We start from the raw sequence: 17948 nt of genomic DNA on the forward strand, positions 1-17948 counted from the left end.
CCCGAGGAGAAAGGAGCAGTGGCAAGCACGTGCTCCCACAGTATCTGTTGGCCTCAAAAGTGTCGCATTTCAGAGAACCAGGAATCACCCAGGGGGTTTACTTGTATCAGCTCCAGGGAATGCATAAAGCATTAAAGTCCTTGCAATGTCCCCATAATATCTAATTTAGGCATCAGTCTCCCTTCAGTTGGTCAGAGCTGGAATCAGCAAATTTTTTTTATGTAAAGGGCCAGACAATGACCTCTTAGGGCAGACAGCCTCAGCCACAGCTGCTCTAGCACACTGGGACAGTCGCCAACAAATGGGCGTGGCTGTGTGCCAATAAAACTTTATTTAACGGACACTGAGACATGAATTTCTTACACTTTATCCACACATCATGAAATCATATCCTTCTTTTAATTTTTTTTTTTTTTTGAGACAGAGTCTCACTCTGTTGCCCAGGCTAGAGTGAGTGCCGTGGCGTCAGCCTGGCTCACAGCAACCTCAAACTCCTGGGCTCCAGCGATCCTCCTGCCTCAGCCTCCCGAGTAGCTGGGACTACAGGCATGCACCACCATGCCCGGCTAATTTTTTCTATATATATTTTTAGTTGGCCAATTCATTTCTTCCTATTTTTAGTAGAGACGGGGTCTCGCCCTTGCTCAGGCTGGTCTCGAACTCCTGACCTCAATCAAGCGATCCTCCCACCTCGGCCTCCCAGAGTGCTAGGATGACAGGTGTGAGCCACCGCGCCCAGCCCAAACACCATTCTTGACTTGCAGGCCATGCAAAAACAGGTGGCGAGCCAGATTCGGCCCACAGGCCGTAGTTTGCTAAGCCCAGGACCAGAGTGTCACACGGCTTTAGTAGCAGAAAGGATGCACGTAACAGAGATTGATTCTGAGTCAGGACCTTCTTTCCAAAGGGAAGCTGTGATTTGCTCACAATTTTGTCTTTGAAAAAAGAAAAGAAATAAAGAATAATAATACCAAAAAAAGACAAGGGGAGCTGTCGTACAAAGGGGAGGGGCGTGTTCCAGAGTTGGAAGGGCTGGGGAGGTGTCACTCTGGCCTCCATCAAGTGGTCCCACACCTGCTGACCCTGTTTAGTGCCTACGCCATTTGCCAGCGTCCCCTGCCAGGGAACTGGACACTGAGAACCCTGGGAAAGGGCCTTTTCCTGGGGGACCGAGCCCCACACTGTGGACCGGTCACTCCTCCCTCTCCCCAGCTGCCTCTCCAAACCTGCCCTGGGAGAAGGACGCTTGATGGAGGCCAGAGTGACACCTCCCCACCCCTCTTCCTTCACACCCAGGCTCCATCTTTTCAAAGGTGCCCCTTCTTGTCCCCAAAAACACACAGCACCCATCGTTTTTCTCTTCAGCCAGGCCTCATGGCCCTGCCTTGTCGGCCTTACAGCCTAAGCTGAAGGCAAGGGCGGCCATCTTGTCTGGGCGGCCATCTTGCCTGGGCGCCCACACATTTCCAAACATCCTCTGAAAATTTTCTTTTTTTTTCTTTCATTATCCAAGGAGTGGTTGTCTATTGCCTCCCTCCCCTCCCCTGGGGGGGAAAAAATAGAAATAATGGTAAAGCAAAGAAGAAAAACATTAAACGTTTGGAAACATTAAACATTTTGAAACAACACAGTGAGACTCTGTCTCAAAAAAAAAAAATTAAAAGAAGGATAGGATTTCATGATGTGGGGGCAAAGTGTAAGAAATTCATGTCACAGTGTCTGTTAAATAAAGTTTTATTGGAACACAGCCACCTATTGCACTATACTAATAGGAAAGTCTCAGGTAATACAAAACAGCTGGTCAATTAAAGCTCCTTTAAGCTGGGCACAGTGGCTCACGCCTGTAATCCTAGCACTTTGGGAGGCCGAGGCGGGAGGATCGTTTGAGCTCAGGAGTTCGAGACCAGCCTGAGCAAGAGTGAGACCCCCATCTCTACTAAAAAAATAGAAAGAAATTAGTTTGACAACTAAAAATATATGTATATATATAAAATTATTCGGGCATGGTGGCGCATGCCTGTAGCCCCAGCTACTCGGGAGGCTGAGGCAGGAGGATCGCTTGAGCCCAGGAGTTTGAGGTTGCTGTGAGCTAGGCTGACGCCACGGCACTCACTCTAGCCTGGGCGACAAAGTCAGACTCTGTCTCAAAATAACAACAACAACAATAATAATAATAATAATAGATGGCTTTGCTTTCTGCCCTCTGTCGCAGGTCCCTCCATAGTGACGCCCCCCAAGGACATCTGGAACGTCACGGGCGCGCAGGTGTACCTGAGCTGCGAGGTCATTGGGATCCCAACGCCTGTCCTCATCTGGAACAAGGTGGGTGGCAGGGGTTTCAGGAGGACGTCCGGCAGTCCCTGCCCTGCGTTAGTTAGCAGCGCCCTAGCAGGGAACCCGAGAAACAGGAAGAGCGACCATGCTGAACGATCATGCTCTGAGTGTGTGTGCACATGTGTTTGCGGGTGTGTGTGTGCACATGTGCGTGTGAGCAGGCGTGTCACCCTCGGTAGAGACGACACAGCACAGTGGTTAAAGAACGTGAGTGTCGGCCAGGCGCGGTGGCTCACAGCTATAATCCTAGCTCTCTGGGAGGCCGAGGCAGGAGGATCGCTCAAGGTCAGGAGTTCGAAACCAGCCTGAGCAAGAACAAGTGCCTGTCTCTACTAAAAATACAAAGAAATTAATTGGCCAATATATAGAAAAATATAGAAAAAATTATGTAGAAAAATATAGATAATATATATTTATATTATATATAATATAGAGAGAAAAATTAGCTGGGCATGGTGGCACATACCTGTAGTCCCAGCTACTCGGGAGGCTGAGGCAGGAGGATCGCTTGAGCCTAGGAGTTTGAGGTTGCTGTGAACGAGGCTGATGCCACGGCACTCACTCTAGCCTGGTCAACTAAGCGAGACTCTGTCTCAAAAAAAAAAAAAAAAAGGTACAGGGGGAGGAATATCAAAGCAAAAAATTTCTCCTCTCTGAATGTTGCTGAATGCTGGCCCCAAGTGGAAAAGCATGATATGCTTTTAATACATCAGCTTTGGAATGACTTTCTAAATGAGGGGGGAAAAAAGAGTAGGAGTTCCTTAGCCAGGTTGGCTGGGTTCTCTGTAAGCCAGGGTTTCTCGGCATCACCACTGTTGACATTTGGAGCAGATAATTCTCTGTGACATGGGCTGCCTGTGCTTTGGAAGATATTTAGTAGCATTCCTGGCCGCCACCTACTAGGGACCGGTGGCAGCCACCCCCCACCTCACCAGCTCACCGCTACCCACCTTTGGGACAATTCAAAGCATCTTCAGACACTGCCAGATGTCCCCTGGATTTGGGGGTTGGGGGGCATGACCGGAATCACCCCAGATTGGGAACCACTGCTGTAAGCCTCCGCCCCCTGCCCTGCAAGGTAAAAGTAGCGTGGGATTGTTGTAAAGATCAAAGAAAGTGATGCAGGCAAAATCGCTTGGCTCGTTGCCACATACATAGTTAGCGCTCAGTCGATATTAGCTATTGCTCCTGGAAATTCGTCCCTTCAAGTGGCATTATCTGGCACAATTATCGTCTATTTGAAGGACAATATCTTCTCAGCATGTCTGCGGAAGAGAAAACACTCATTTGCCAGCTCCAATACCTCACAATTATACTGTACATTTACATTTGTCCTTTTTATATATTTTGAGTTGTTTAGCCTCACAAATATCCTTATCCTATGAAGTAAAAAAAAAAAAAAATTCATCAAACTCCTGCTACCAAAGAGGAACTTTAAGTGAAAAAACATGACCACTCTCGCCTGTAATCCTAGCACTCTGGGAGGGAGGCCGAGGTGGGAGGATCGCTTGAGGTCAGGAGTTCGAAACCAGCCTGAGCAAGAGTGAGACCCTGTCTCTACTAAAAATAGAAAGAAATTAATTGGCCAACTAATATATATATATATAAAATTAGCCGGGCATGGTGGCACGTGCTTATAGTCCCAGCTACTCGGGAGGCTGAGGCAGGAGGATGGCTTGAGCCCAGGAGTCTGAGGTTGCTGTGAGCTAGGCTGACACCATGGCACTCACTCTAGCCTGGGCAACAGAGAGAGACTGTCTCAAAAAAGAAAAAAAAAAGCCTCTAACCCTTCACCCTTTGCTCTCAACGTATGGATCTCATTTTCTTCTACTTTAGAAAGCGTCCTCTGAACTGGGCAATGTCACTGGCAGCTCCAAGCTTGCATTATTGTCACAGCTTAAGGACCCCAGAGGACAGAAGGGGCTCCCCCGCTCCCTGGTGCATTATAAAAATTCCCACTGAAGGGCTCCCACCCAGGTGGGGTCCCCTGCCATCCTCTGGCTCCCCCATGTGGCCGAAGGATGCCGCCCCCCACCCCCCATATTGGAGCTGGAGTGAAACCACCTGGTTTGAGGAGAGTCTGATTATCAGTATTGAAAATGCCTGGGGCCGGGGCCGGGCAGAGCCCCCGCCAGCTGTACTGTCCTTTACAGCTCACACTACCATCAAAGGGAACAGTGAAATTTCGCCTCAATAAATTATGTTTTAAAAAGGAAGGCGGCCGGGTGCTGTGGCTCACACCTGTAATCCCTTCACTTGGGGAGGCTGAGGCAGGAGGATCACTTGAGGCCAGGAGTTCAACACCAGCCTGGGCAACATAGCAAGACCTCGACGCTACAAAAAATAACAACATTAGCAGGGCATGGTGGCACGTGCCTGTAGTCCCAGCTACTCGGGAGGCTGAGGCAGGAGGATCGCTTGAGCCCGGGAATTGGAGGCTGCAGTGAGCTGGGATCACGCCACGGCACTCCAGCCTGGGCAACGGAGTGAGACCCTGCATCAAAAAAAAAAAAAAAAATAGAAAGGCAGAGGGAGAGTAATTAACAGTGGAAAAGCAGCGGTAGATATTTCTTCTCCACTTTTCCTAGAAGAACTGCTGATGATCCTCGGGCTTATTTGGAGGTTGCTGGTTAGCCCAGCGGGGAGAGAGGTTCAGGAACAGTATTTCCAAGGAATACCCATGAAAAGCTCATTGCGCTTCTCTGCAGTTCTCTAGGGATAGTTTCTTACACAGTGAGAAGCCAGGGTGGCCCACGTGTCCTGGGGCATGTGACTTTATTAACAAATCTTGGCAGAGGGCCGGGCACAGTGGCTCACGTCTATAATCCTAGCACTCTGGGAGGCCGAGGCGGGAGGATGGCTCGAGGTCAGGAGTTCAGATCCAGCCTGAGCAAGAGCGAGACCCTGTCTCTACTAAAAATACAAAGAAATTAATTGGCCAGCTAAAAATATATAGAAAAAATGAGCCGGGCATGGTGGCACATGCCTGTAGTCCCAGCTACTTGGGAGGCTGAGGCAGGAGGATTGCTTGAGCCCAGGAGATTGAGGTTGCTGTGAGCTAGGCTGACACCATGGCACTCACTCTAGCCTGGACAACAAAGTGAGACTCTGTCTCAAAAAAAAAAAGAAGAAGAAGAATACAGATTTATATTTCAGCTCATACATTGTTTCAATCCAATTTAAGCGTCGAACTCCTTTTTGGATAGAAATGGATATTACACTCCCTTATTGTTAAACAGAGAAACTGAGGTTCAAAGACGACAGCCTGTCTTGCCCGAGGGTTCTTAGTAGCAGCAGAACTCAGGGCAAGCCTGCTCTCCACCGCTCTTGAGGCTGCAGGGGTAATTCTTACGGTCGCCAAGGCCTGGTGAGCCGTCTGCACTTTGCCAGTAGTGAGGACCATGCTGGCGTCAACAAGTCCCACTCCTCTGCAGCAAACCCTATCCTGGAAAGATTCCAAGGCAGTATTTCGAAATGAGGACATAAACTGAATTAGCCACGTTTGCCTTAACCCTGGTAATCAGAGACGATGCTCACAGGAAAAGCAGAACACCTGGAATTCCTTCCAAACACTTGCATGTTTCTGGGACTGAGAGGCTCACTGCAACCTCCAACTCCTGGGCTCAAGCGATCCTCCTGCCTCAGCCTCCCGAGTAGCTGGGACTACAGGCATGCGCCACCATGCCCGGCTAGTTTTTTCTATATATATTAGTTGGCCAATTAATTTCTTTCTATTTTTTTTAGTAGAGACGGGGTCTCGCTCTTGCTCAGGCTGGTTTCTGACTCCTGACCTCGAGCGATCCACCTGCCTCGGCCTCCCAGAGTGCTGGGATTACAGGCGTGAGCCACCGCGCCCGGCCTCTATATAGTTTTAATTAGCTAATTAATTTCTTTCTATTTTAATAGAGATGGAGTCTCACTCTTGCTCAGGCTGGTTTCGAACTCCTGACCTCGAGCGATCCTCCCGCCTCGGCCTCCCAGAGTGCTAGGATTACAGGTGTGAACCACCGCGCTCTGCCTCAGATTAGGCCTTTCTTGACCTCTAAGAATATTCTTTGTTTGGCTTTTTTTTTTTTTCATTTAAAAATAATGATAAGGAGAAACTATCCAAAGATGTATAAAGAAAGAGTTCAGAATTTCCCTCCACCTCCTCCTACTCCCTTAACTAGACAATGTGAACTGCCCTGGTTTGGATCTTTCTATATCGTTTTCCATTCGCCAACATATAGAACTCATATCCCTAGTATGAGGGGCAGGTGGGAATATAATGTGCTAATAGATTTCTCTGGAACTTGCTTTCTCAACAAATACTTCATGGACATCGCCCCAGGTCTGCTTCTCCATAGCTACGCAATATTCCAAGAATCAATGTCCCAAACTTTATTAAACCGGTTCTGTGTTGTTTCTGTTGTTTCCAATTTTTGCCGCCTTAAAAAATGCTAAACATCTGAGTACACATGTCTTTATATATCAGTGCTCTTTTTTTTTTTTTTTTAGCATATTATGGGGGTACAAGTGTTAAGGTTACGTATATTGCCCTTGTCCCCCTCCCCCTCGAGTCAGAGCCTCAAGCATGACCATCCCCTAAATATGCTTTTATTGGTATAGGATAGATTCCCCAAGTTACATGACTAGGTCAAAATATTTGTGTGTTTTTTTTGAGACAGAGTCTCACTCTGTTGCCCTGGCTAGAGTGCTGTGGCATCAGCAGCCTCCAACTCACAGCAGCCTCCAACTCCTGGGCTCAAGTGATCCTCCTGCCTCAGCCTCCCAAGTAGCTGGGACTACAGGCATGCGCCACCATGCCTGGCTAATTTTTTCTATATATATTTTTAGTTGGCCAATTAATTTCTTTCTATTTTTAGTAGAGACGGGGGTCTCGCTCTTGCTCAGGCTGGTTTCGAACTCCTGACCTCGAGCGATCCTCCCACCTCAGCCTCCCAGAATGCTAGGATTACAGGTGTGAGCCACCATGCCTGGCCTTGTTTTTGTTTTAATAAACATTATCAGAGTACTTTCTGAATGGATTGTAGTAATTCACACTCCCAACAGCAGCATATGAGAGCCATTTCTCTACACCTCTTTTTTAGTTTTAGTTCCAATTTTAACTAGAAAACACGTGTTTATCAACACTTAAAATCTTACACAAAGTAAGGGAGAGTTTGCATATAAAAATTTGCCATACAAAAATTCCTTACACTCCCTTCCCTTCCCTTCCCTTCCTTTAAAAAAAAAAAAAAAAAAATTCCTTACACTTTTTTCTGTATGTTTTCTACATGTTGTTTAACTTTTTGTAATACATGAATTAGCATACATTATGAGTCCTGTTAAATATTTTATTTAACAGCTTCTCTGTGTATAGTAGAATCAGGTTAATTGGTACAAAGTGCCCTTTAATAAAAGCTACATGATTTGAGAATCAACAGCTCAGTTGCTCAGATTCAGTATTTCTATGCTGCAGTGTTTATTGTTTTTTTTCTTTCTTTTTTTTTGAGACAGAGTCTCACTTTGTTGCCCAGGCTAGAGTGAGTGCCGTGGCGTCAGCCTAGCTCACAGCAACCTCAAACTCCTGGGCTCAAGCGATCCTCCTGCCTCAGCCTCCCGAGTAGCTGGGACTACAGGCATGCGCTAATTTTTTCTTGTTTTTAGTTGTTTGGCTAATTTCTTTCTATTTATAGTAGAGACAGGGTCTCGCTCTTGCTCAGGCTGGTCTCGAACTCCTGAGCTCAAGCAATCCTCCCGCCTCAGCCTCCCAAAGTGCTAGGATTACAGGCGTGAGCCACCGTGCCCGGCCCTTATTTTCTTTCTTTGATCACACATAAAACCTTTATAGGATGCTGAGATTCAGTAAATAAAGGCCAGAGACATACTGCTTTAGCCATTGAATCAAATTAATACTTATCCCACCAAATCCTTAAAACCCATTTTTAAATATCTGTTTCTAAAGCTACACTAGCATAAATCATTTCTGCCTGCTGCTTGGGAAACTGAAGGAAAAAGATACCTATTGAGTGTATGTGTTTGTCTTCAAAACCTTCGTATGGGAAAGACACTAAGTTAACTGTTTTCTCTCACTCACGGTGGCAATGTGGGGAAATCCCAGAAAAAAATATAATAAAAAGCGAAAAACCAGGCATTCCAAATTGGTCATGCTGGATATTTTTTATAGAGCAGGAGTTGGCCAACATCACATGTGGTTTGTAGAGTCTCCAGCCCTGGCATCATAAAGCAAGGAAAATAAAGGGTAGGTTTGAGGCTGAGACGACAGCTTAGTAACAAAATAGCACGTGGGTAAGTGGGATCTCACTTGGGAAAAGCAATACTGATAGAGTGTAAAAAAAAAAAAAATATATATATATATATACACACACACGTACTGTGATCTGGTCTTTTTTTAACTTAAGATTTGCTTTATGATAGAAGAAAATGAAAAGGAAACTACTCATTTGAGATTGTAAATTGTTCTAATCACAAAGGTAGTATCAGTAAACATCAAGTTGTTTGTTTGTTTTTTTGGGACAGAGTCTCACTCTGTGGCCCAGGCTAGAGTGAGTGCTGTGGCGTCAGCTTAGCTCACAGCAACCTCCAACTCCTGGGCTCAAGCGATCCTCCTGCCTCAGCCTCCCGAGTAGCTGGGACTACAGGCGTGCACCACCATGCCTGGCTAATTTTTTCTATATATATTAGTTGGCCCATTAATTTCTTTCTATTTATAGTAGAGATGGGGTCTTGCTCTTGCTCAGGCTGGTTTCGAACTCCTGACCTGGAGCAATCCGCCCGCCTCGGCCTCCCAGAGTGCTAGGATGACAGGCGTGAGCCACCGTGCCCGGCCCAAGTTGGCTCTTAAAGGAAGCCTGGGATGGAATGAACGAACATTGCTTCATGTAGCCTTTGACTTTTTTAAAAAACTCACCATTATCACAGGCTTAAAATATTGGTGCCCTGAAACTCAGCCGCTAAATGTGTATGTATGGAGAGGTTACAAGTAAACTTCATTCTTCTGTGGATTTTTGTGGATTTGCCAAAGTTTATGTCATGAACACAGTTTGCCTTCTCAAATGAGGAAGAAAAGGAGGACAGTATTCATTATTGGCCCAGAACCAAAGAAACAGTTTGTTCTTAACCCATCCTTCTGAATTCTCAATGTGACATGCACAGGAACAGTCACCAAGTTTTGTCATAAAGGAACAATGACAGCAGCGTGTATTTGACAGGCATTTTTGATCTCGGGTCTCCAGGTAATCATTTGATTAATCCTTAGCTCTCAGAACAAAGGAATGGCATCGGCTTTGGTCTCAGCCTACTATTTTCCATTAAGGAGGCCATTGTAGGAAAAGCCCCAAAGTCCCAAGCATCAAACTAGCACGGGGTGACACAGTGTCCCTCAAACATGGTGTGGCAGGCAAGCAAAGGCCTGGCACCGGGCAGCAGAATTTCCAAAGGCGTGGGTCAACAACGGCAGCCAGCAGCGAGAAATTATGACCATATGTATTCCCCAAGCAGGCAGAAAAATACATTCGTTTAAAACATGTTAGCTTAGTGGGAAACTGGCAGGAAGAAATAAAAGAGGTAAAAGGCTGGGCACGGTGTCTCATACTTGTAATCCCAGCACTCTGGGAGGCCGAGGCGGGAGGATCGCTCAAGGTCAGGAGTTCGAAACCAGCCTGAGCAAGAGCAAGACCCCATCTCTACTAAAAAATAGAAAGAAATTAATTGGCCAACTAAAAATATATAGAAAAAATGAGCTGGGCATGGTGGCGCATGCCTGTAGTTCCAGCTATTTGGGAGGCTGAGGCAGGAGGATTGCTTGAGCCCAGGAGTTTGAGGTTGCTGTGAGCTAGGCTGACTGACGCCAGGGCACTCTAACCTGGGCAACAGAATGAGACTCTGTCTTGAAAAAATAAAAAAGAGAAAGAGAGAGAAAGAAAGAAAGAAAAAGAGAGAAAGAAAAGAGAAGAGAGGAGAGGGGAGGGGAGGAGAGGGGAGGGGAGGGGAGGGGAGGGGAGGGGAGGGAGGGAGGAAGGAAGGAAGGAGGAAGGAAGGAAGGAAGGAAGGAAGGAAGGAAGGAAGGAAGGAAGGAAGGAAGGAAGGAAGGAAGGAAGGAAGGAAGGAAGGAAGGAAGGAAGGAAGGAAGGAGGAAGGAAGGAAGGAAGGAAATTCAGGAAAGGGAAACAGATGAGTAAAGTGCTGGATTTCATCTAACTAGAAAATCGGATGTATACCCTGTACAATCCTAGAAATGTGGCCACGTCCAAGTGGATAATTTGGCGCAAAGAACTGAGAGTCTTTCATTTTTGCAGGTACAAAGGGGCCACTATGGAATTCAAAGGACGGAACTCTTGCCTGGTGACCGGGACAACCTGGCCATTCAGACCCGGGGTGGCCCAGAAAAACATGAAGTGACTGGCTGGGTGCTGGTGAGTACACAGAGCTGGCAGGGTGTTCATTCTTAGGATTAGACATGAACAGACCTGGCAGAGGGTCCCCCCGTCCTGCCCGGCTGGAAGCTCCTGTTCTTCCCCATCTCTTTGGGCCAGCCCTCCCATGAGGCTGCTGCTCCTCTTCCAGAGAGAACCAAAGGAAGAGTTGAGGTTTACTGGAATGTTTTGAAAACAACCAATGAATTAACAAGAACTATTTTTCCCCTAAATGTTCAATGCAAAATCCTCACTAAATAACCCAAGCATTAATCAATTATTAATAATAACCTTTTATTTGACCTTTGATATTCATGGCTAGTACTTAGATCATATACTCCATGAAGGTTTTCCTCAAACTGTATGTACACCTATACCGTTTTTAACCTAGCCAATGTGATCATAAGCTGTCCGTGACATTTCCTCAGAGTAGGAATCATCTCTTTGATTTTTTAAAAAAACTCACCATTGTTGCAGGCTTAACATATTTTTACTTTGGAACTCAGCTGCTAAATGTGTATGCATGGAGAGGTTACAAGTAAATTTCATTCTTCTGTGTATTTTCCAAAGTTTATATAATAAACATAGTTTGCCTTCTAGAACAAGGAAGGACAGTATTCGTTATTAGCCTTGAACCAAAGAAACAGACTGAATATGGTCATTCTCTAAGTGCCCTAGCACAGAACTTGCACTACTTCTCTCTAGCAGTAGCTTTGCTGCAAATCCCCTGCTCATCTTAGCAAACTTAGGACAGAATGACCTCATCGAAGCCACTGAGAAGACAGGACCACGGCAGAGGAACTAAAGGGCCTTTTTCTTTCACAGGTGTCTCCTCTGAGTAAGGAAGATGGCGGAGAATATGAGTGCCATGCGTCCAATTCCCAGGGACAGGCCTCGGCATCAGCGAAAATTACAGTGGTTGATGCCTTACATGAAATACCAGTGAAAAAAGGTGTGTAGTAAGTCTCACAGCCACTTAAACACGACCAGTGCTCTCGCTTCCTAAAGAATAGAGCCAGGTATGAAAGTATCACACACTAAGCTACTCATGAAATTCCGTAGCTAGGAACCCGTAAGGGTGGAAAGCATGCCATTACAATGAAGAGCACGATTCCAAAAGAACATCTGGATAGTTGATGGCCATTATTATGACTTCGATGTTTTCACCTTATCTTCCATAAGGTGATTTGATTCTTACATAAGAATCAAAACTCAAAAAACTTGACTGGAATGCTTATAGTTCCCATAACTTTCTACCTGTCTACATGGCACTTTTCCTTTGGGTTGTGACTATTATATTAAATTCTCATTTAAAAGGAAATTATTATGGGCAATTGTGGTCCTTCGCTGTGTGAGCTTTTAAAAGAAAAAGGCAAAAAGGAGAGTTTATAGGCAAATGCCCAATTCTGTTCTGCCTCCACTTAACTGCCAAAAAGCTTCTTCTGAAGAACCTACCCTGAGAGTGTCCTAACAATGCTAGTTTACATTTATATGGTTCTATTATACTGACGTCTGAACCAGCTTATCCTTATGCCAAAAATAAGAACAAAATCTGCTGTCAGCTTTTGTCAAGCCATTCCACTGTGCGGGTCACTCAGCTGTGGTATGAGAGGAAATATCAAGTAAAGATGGAAAAACAGAGCAGTGGCTAAGAGTTGAGTCATGTTTGAGTCTTGGCTCTGCCACTAATTATTCTTCCACTTGAAATTCTGAATGAGAGCTAGACCACAAAGGAAAGTTCCTTAGCGTCTCTGGATCCCAATTTGGTCAATGTGCTCTTCCAGTTCTATGGTAAGGCCCACCTTCCAGGCATTGACCAATACAGCAAAGTTCAAATCCCACAGAGCACCCCAGCGTATCTTCTGTGCAATTACTCATATATCCTTTATCCCCACATTTTAACATCTTCATTTACTTGGAAACACTAAGCTACTTGACAATTAGAAAGTCAACCGTGTCCCTATATGTAACTAATTTTTTTTCTTTTTTTTAAACAGGTGAAGGTGCTGAGCTATAAACATGCAGAATATGTCTTAGTCTGCATAGCTAAAAGTAGTCATGGATAACTACAACCCCCCCCCCCATTCTTGCCTAATAACAAGTTTCTATCAATCCAGTCTACTAACACTTTATATTCACCGGTCGGACACAGAGAGACACAAAATAAAGATAACACGTGAAGACTATCTACAAAAATTTATTGTCTATTTACAGAAGAATGAAAGCCTGCATGTCACTAAACAAAACAAATAAAATGCTTTTTATTGCAATGCAGTACACATTTGTCATTTTTTGAAACGCCGTATCACAGAGACAAGACACGAAGGCATTTACAAGTATCTTGTTGAGCATCTTTTAAAAAGAGTTAAACACTCATCATTCGAGGTGCAATACTCATCGACATAAGTTCCTGAAACAACAGTTTGCACGCATAAGGCATTCGCACCAAAGAAATCTGAAAAGGAAAAACAAACAGTAATTCAGAACTGTTGCACAGTGACCCCACTGCCACCCCAGGAAAAGGTAAAGATGTGGTACTGCAGATGATGCATAAGGACACGGGCTGGGAACACTGATCTGGCCACCTCGGCTTATGCTTTGGTATTTTACCCCTTCTGCCTCAATTAAAAGGTTTAAGAAAAACTCATTGTTTATAATTCTTTGTATAATGCCATCATCCAAAAGATGAACAGCTCAGAGAAATCAGCCCACTAAAACTTACACTGCTTTTCGGAAAAAGCAAATGATCTCTTTCCTCAGTTGAGAGTCTTATAGAGGCATGCTATCAAAATCTGCCTGGGTCATTAATCCAGCATGGTTATAGTCCAAACAAGTACCAGCTGCCAGTAAGGTCCACACACACCTGGGTCTTATTGCGGCAGCCCCTGCATTCGTACGTGTGCGTCCTGGTGTTAGCAATGGCCATTATTCCACAAAGATTGCAAACGTGAACCTGATATGGATCTGACGCCTCAAACAACCTTTCCCTTAAAAACTGGGCTGCTCCATGGGCAATCTGACAATCTCGTTCCATTTCTCCAAAGCGCAGGCCCCCATCCCTGTTAAGGGAAAAACAACAGACTGTTTTGCACTGATTTTTTTATTATCCACACAACCTTGACTAAGGGCAAAGACATAGAATGACATTAGTAAAGAAGGAGAACTAGGCCCTAATGTTTATACCCTAGCATTCTCTCTTCTGGTGAGGAGGGGAGAAGTCTACCAACTACTTTATGTGCACTAGAAGGTCCCCAAATGGGGTAGATACATTAGATTCTCAAGTATAGTATATAATTCTCCTCACAAAATACAAAGAAGTACAGAGTAGAGGCTCATCGTGCTATCATTCAGCTTTCTAGAATTCAACTCCATACTCAAAACTGAATATTAAAGTCAATCTAAATAAAGCAGCTTTTCAATGAATCTCCCAGGCAATCAAGCCTGAAATGATAAATGTTGGCAGAATGGAAAGAACAGGTGAATGCCAAGTTTCCCCGACACAGAAGTCAAATGTATTGTTCAGATGCCCAGGCTAGTGGATGTGATGGCTTCCTTAATATTTGTGATACATAAAAATACATAAAATAAAACAAATGGGTTTATAATGATATTACAAAAAAAAAAAAAAAAAAAGACCATCGGTCAACTTTGGGGAATGCTAGACAACCAGCTCATTATTTTCAAAAGTGGTAACAGGCCGGGCGCGGTGGCTCACGCCTGTAATCCTAGCACTCTGGGAGGCCGAGGCGGGCGGATTGCTCAAGGTCAGGAGTTCAAAACCAGCCTGAGCGAGACCCCGTCTCTACCATAAAAATAGAAAGAAATTAATTGGCCAACTAATATATATAATATAAAAATCAGCCGGGCATGGTGGCTCGTGCTTGTAGTCCCAGCTACGCGGGAGGCTGAGGCAGGAGGATGGCTTGAGCCCAGGAGTTTGAGGTTGCTGTGAGCTAGGCTGACGCCACGGCACTCACTCTAGCCTGGACAACAAAGCGAGACTCTGTCTCAAAAAAAAAAAAAAAAGTGGTAACAGTCGTATTCTCTACTCAAGTGAAGGGGGGGAGATTGGACATTTCAAGTAAAACTGGACATTTTCCAGTTTTACTTGAAAATATCCTTAATGAAGCAGTACAAATAATTAGTTTTATTTAACCTTGACCCTTGAGTGTACATCTTTTTAATAACCTGTGACAAAATGAAAGTTCTCATAAAGCATTTCTGCTGTATAACGAAGATGGTTGTCTGGAAGAAAACCACTCGCACAATTCCAAACTAATCACTTTTAATACAGAACAGCTTTTTTTACTTGAAAAGGCAGCTGACGCCAACTAAGTTAACTCATCAGCCTTAAAACCCACGTTGTTAATTCAGACTTAAATGTTTGGTAGACAAAAAAATGAATAAGAAATAAAAGCAAATGAACAAAGTGAGTCTTTCACTCCAAAGAGAATAATTTTAAGTACTTGTTGAAAAAGATTAAAATTTTGGGATTTCAAGCTAAAAGAATTTTTTTTTTTTTGAGACAGAGTCTCGCTTTGTTGCCCAGGCTACAGTGAGTGCCGTGGCGTCAGCCTAGCTCACAGCAACCTCAGACTCCTGGGCTCAAGTGATCCTCCTGCCTCAGCCTCCCTAGTAGCTGGGACTACCAACAGGCATGCGCCACCATGCCCGGCTAATTTTTTCTATATGTATTAGTTGGCCAATTAATTTCTTTCTATTTTATAGTAGAGACGGGGTCTCGCTCTTGCTCAGGCTGGTTTCGAACTCCTGACCTTGAGCAATCTGCCCGCCTCTGCCTCCCAGAGTGCTAGGATTACAGGTGTGAGCCACCGCGCCCGGCCTAAAAGAATTTTTATGGAGAAGAGAACTTCTATCCTCCACTGTGGCCTTGCCAGCTTCCCAGTACTGAATGGCTTTTCTAAAGACATCAATAGTGATATTAACAACCATGATTTTTTTTTCTTGTATAATGAAATGTGTCAACATTTGAAAACCTAACTAAGTGAAACCAATAGTTTCAAAATAACCAATTATGATGCTACAAAATTAATAATGTGCAAGACAAACCAATGGATTTTAACATAGTAAATATAAAAGGTTCACTAATGGCGTTTCAGACTCTGCATCACAACCTTTAAGAAACTACAACTTGTCATTTTGGTGTAGAATCAAAGAAGAATGTCCACAATTACCTGAAAAATAAAAATATTCCTCCCTTTTCCATCCACATATCTATATGAGGTCAGATTTTCCTCATGTATGTATATAAATATAAAATTATTAAATATTATATTTAATATAAAATAGATTAAATATGTTAATATATAATCAATATAGTTGATAATATATTATATATGATATACAAAAATAAAATAAAAAAATAAAACACTGCAGTGGAATGACTGCACAAGTAGACACAAGAATCCAGCTGTCTTCTAATAAGCCAGCTCATTAAACAGATTTGCAAAAATGTAAACTAATGTGCATTTTGTCAAATTTATTTGGAAAATATATTTATTTTTCATTAAACATGTTATTTATGTTAACATGTGATGAGTTTATTAGTGTTTTTTACAATGAATTAAGAAATATTTAAAATCTTTTTCTCAGTTTTACTTTCTAATAGGATAAATATCAATAGATATAATTCACATAAACAAAAGCTCTTTGGGGTCCTGGGACTGAAAGACTTGAGAACCACTCTTAAAGATATATACTGAAATATTTACTGAAGAAATTATATGATGTCTGGACTTTGCTTAATAATCAGGGATTAGTGGGAGGGGAGATGGATACAAGAAGACTGGCCATGAGTTGTTAACTGCTGAAGTGGGGCCACAGGTTCATGGACATTCCTTAATACTACTATGTCTCTGTTTGTATGTGTTTGACACTTTTCCCACACTAAAAGGCTAATTAATAATAATGATAGGCTGGTCCAATGGTAGTGGGTTATCACAACTTACAAACATTAGTGTCACTAAAGTTGGTATTCACCCCCCCCCTGCTAAATTTGGCTGGTTTTAAAATTAATTAATTAAATTAAATAAAAAATAACAACAATGCTGATTCAGCTCCCTTACCGAGATCTCCCCTCCATGGGCTGTCTGTTAAGGATCTGAATGGGTCCCCTAGCACGAGAGTGAATCTTGTCATCCACCATATGCTTCAAACGCTGGTAGTAAGTGGGGCCAATGAAGATCTGTGATGTGATTTTCCGACCCGTGAACCCGTTGTACAGGACCTGAAACCGACATGGATTTCAAAGCAGAGACCTAAAATTCTAGACAACTTCAAAGAAGATATGTGTATGTACTATATAATTCCATTTATAAAGAAACAAAAACAGACAAAACCAATCTATGACGTTAGCAGTCAAGAAGAGTAGTTAGCTTGGGGTGGGAGTGGGACGGCAGCGGCCGGAAGGTGCTTCTAGGCCTAAATAGGTTCTGGGAATTTTCTTTTCTAGATCTTGATGCTAGCCACACAGGTGTGTTCACTTTGTAAAAATCCATCAAGCTGTACATTTAGGCTATGTGCACGTATTGGAAGTAGGTGTTACACTTCAATAAAAGGTTGTATCTTTTTAGGAATAAAACTGCACACATACAAAAACAATGCACGTAACAAATTACTACTGTGAGAGCAAACATACCTCATTTCCTCTGAGATGGTAGCCATAGTCAGATAAAAGATTCGAAATCTTCTGCACATTAACAGCGTCATTAAATGGAGTGGCATCACCAATTTCACCTTTATTAGCCGATACCTTTAAAAAAAAATACTCTTTAAAATGCTGCTTCATTTTGTCTCCCCTTAAAAGTCATATATCAACAAAAATATGCTTGGAACAAAATCCTTTCTATAATGGAGAAGATTTTGAACTTTAAATCTATGTTATGGAAAGCTATGCTATATTAAGGTTCACTTTTTACCTTATACAAAATATTTATAACAAATTAATTTACATAATAAAGAAAAACTCAATCATAAGAAATAGAAATCCATCCATGGGATCAGGTACAAAAAGAATAAGACTTAAAATATTTCTGATAGCTCAAGGAAAATAATATTTTAATGCCCTAAAAACCAAGCTATAGCCATTCTACCTTAACAAGATATTTAAAAATAGAAAAGATTCACTGAAAGATGCATGCATAGCTGATAATACAGCTATAAAATTATTAAGTTCAC

At 43.2% G+C, this 17948-nt stretch overlaps 2 protein-coding genes across 2 annotated transcripts in view; one reads left to right on the top strand and one right to left on the bottom strand.

The window, feature by feature from the left end:
• Positions 1 to 13025, top strand: part of IGFBP7 (insulin like growth factor binding protein 7) — a 74396-nt gene extending 61371 nt beyond the window's left edge. Inside the window, exons 2-5 of the mRNA XM_075997857.1 lie at positions 2213 to 2322; positions 10635 to 10751; positions 11577 to 11703; positions 12749 to 13025. Of these exons, the coding sequence (XP_075853972.1) occupies positions 2213 to 2322; positions 10635 to 10751; positions 11577 to 11703; positions 12749 to 12768 (374 nt within the window). The 3' untranslated portion in view covers positions 12769 to 13025. The remainder of the gene's footprint in view (positions 1 to 2212; positions 2323 to 10634; positions 10752 to 11576; positions 11704 to 12748) is intronic.
• POLR2B (RNA polymerase II subunit B) overlaps positions 12933 to 17948 on the bottom strand; it is a 34314-nt gene continuing 29298 nt past the window's right edge. The window contains exons 22-25 of the mRNA XM_075997854.1: positions 17410 to 17523; positions 16838 to 16998; positions 13615 to 13810; positions 12933 to 13206 (exon numbers count right to left, since the gene is read on the bottom strand). Of these exons, the coding sequence (XP_075853969.1) occupies positions 13117 to 13206; positions 13615 to 13810; positions 16838 to 16998; positions 17410 to 17523 (561 nt within the window). The 3' untranslated portion in view covers positions 12933 to 13116. The remainder of the gene's footprint in view (positions 13207 to 13614; positions 13811 to 16837; positions 16999 to 17409; positions 17524 to 17948) is intronic.

The sequence above is a fragment of the Microcebus murinus genome, chromosome 26 (genome assembly GCF_040939455.1).
Source record: "Microcebus murinus isolate Inina chromosome 26, M.murinus_Inina_mat1.0, whole genome shotgun sequence".
Taxonomy (NCBI): domain Eukaryota; kingdom Metazoa; phylum Chordata; class Mammalia; order Primates; family Cheirogaleidae; genus Microcebus; species Microcebus murinus.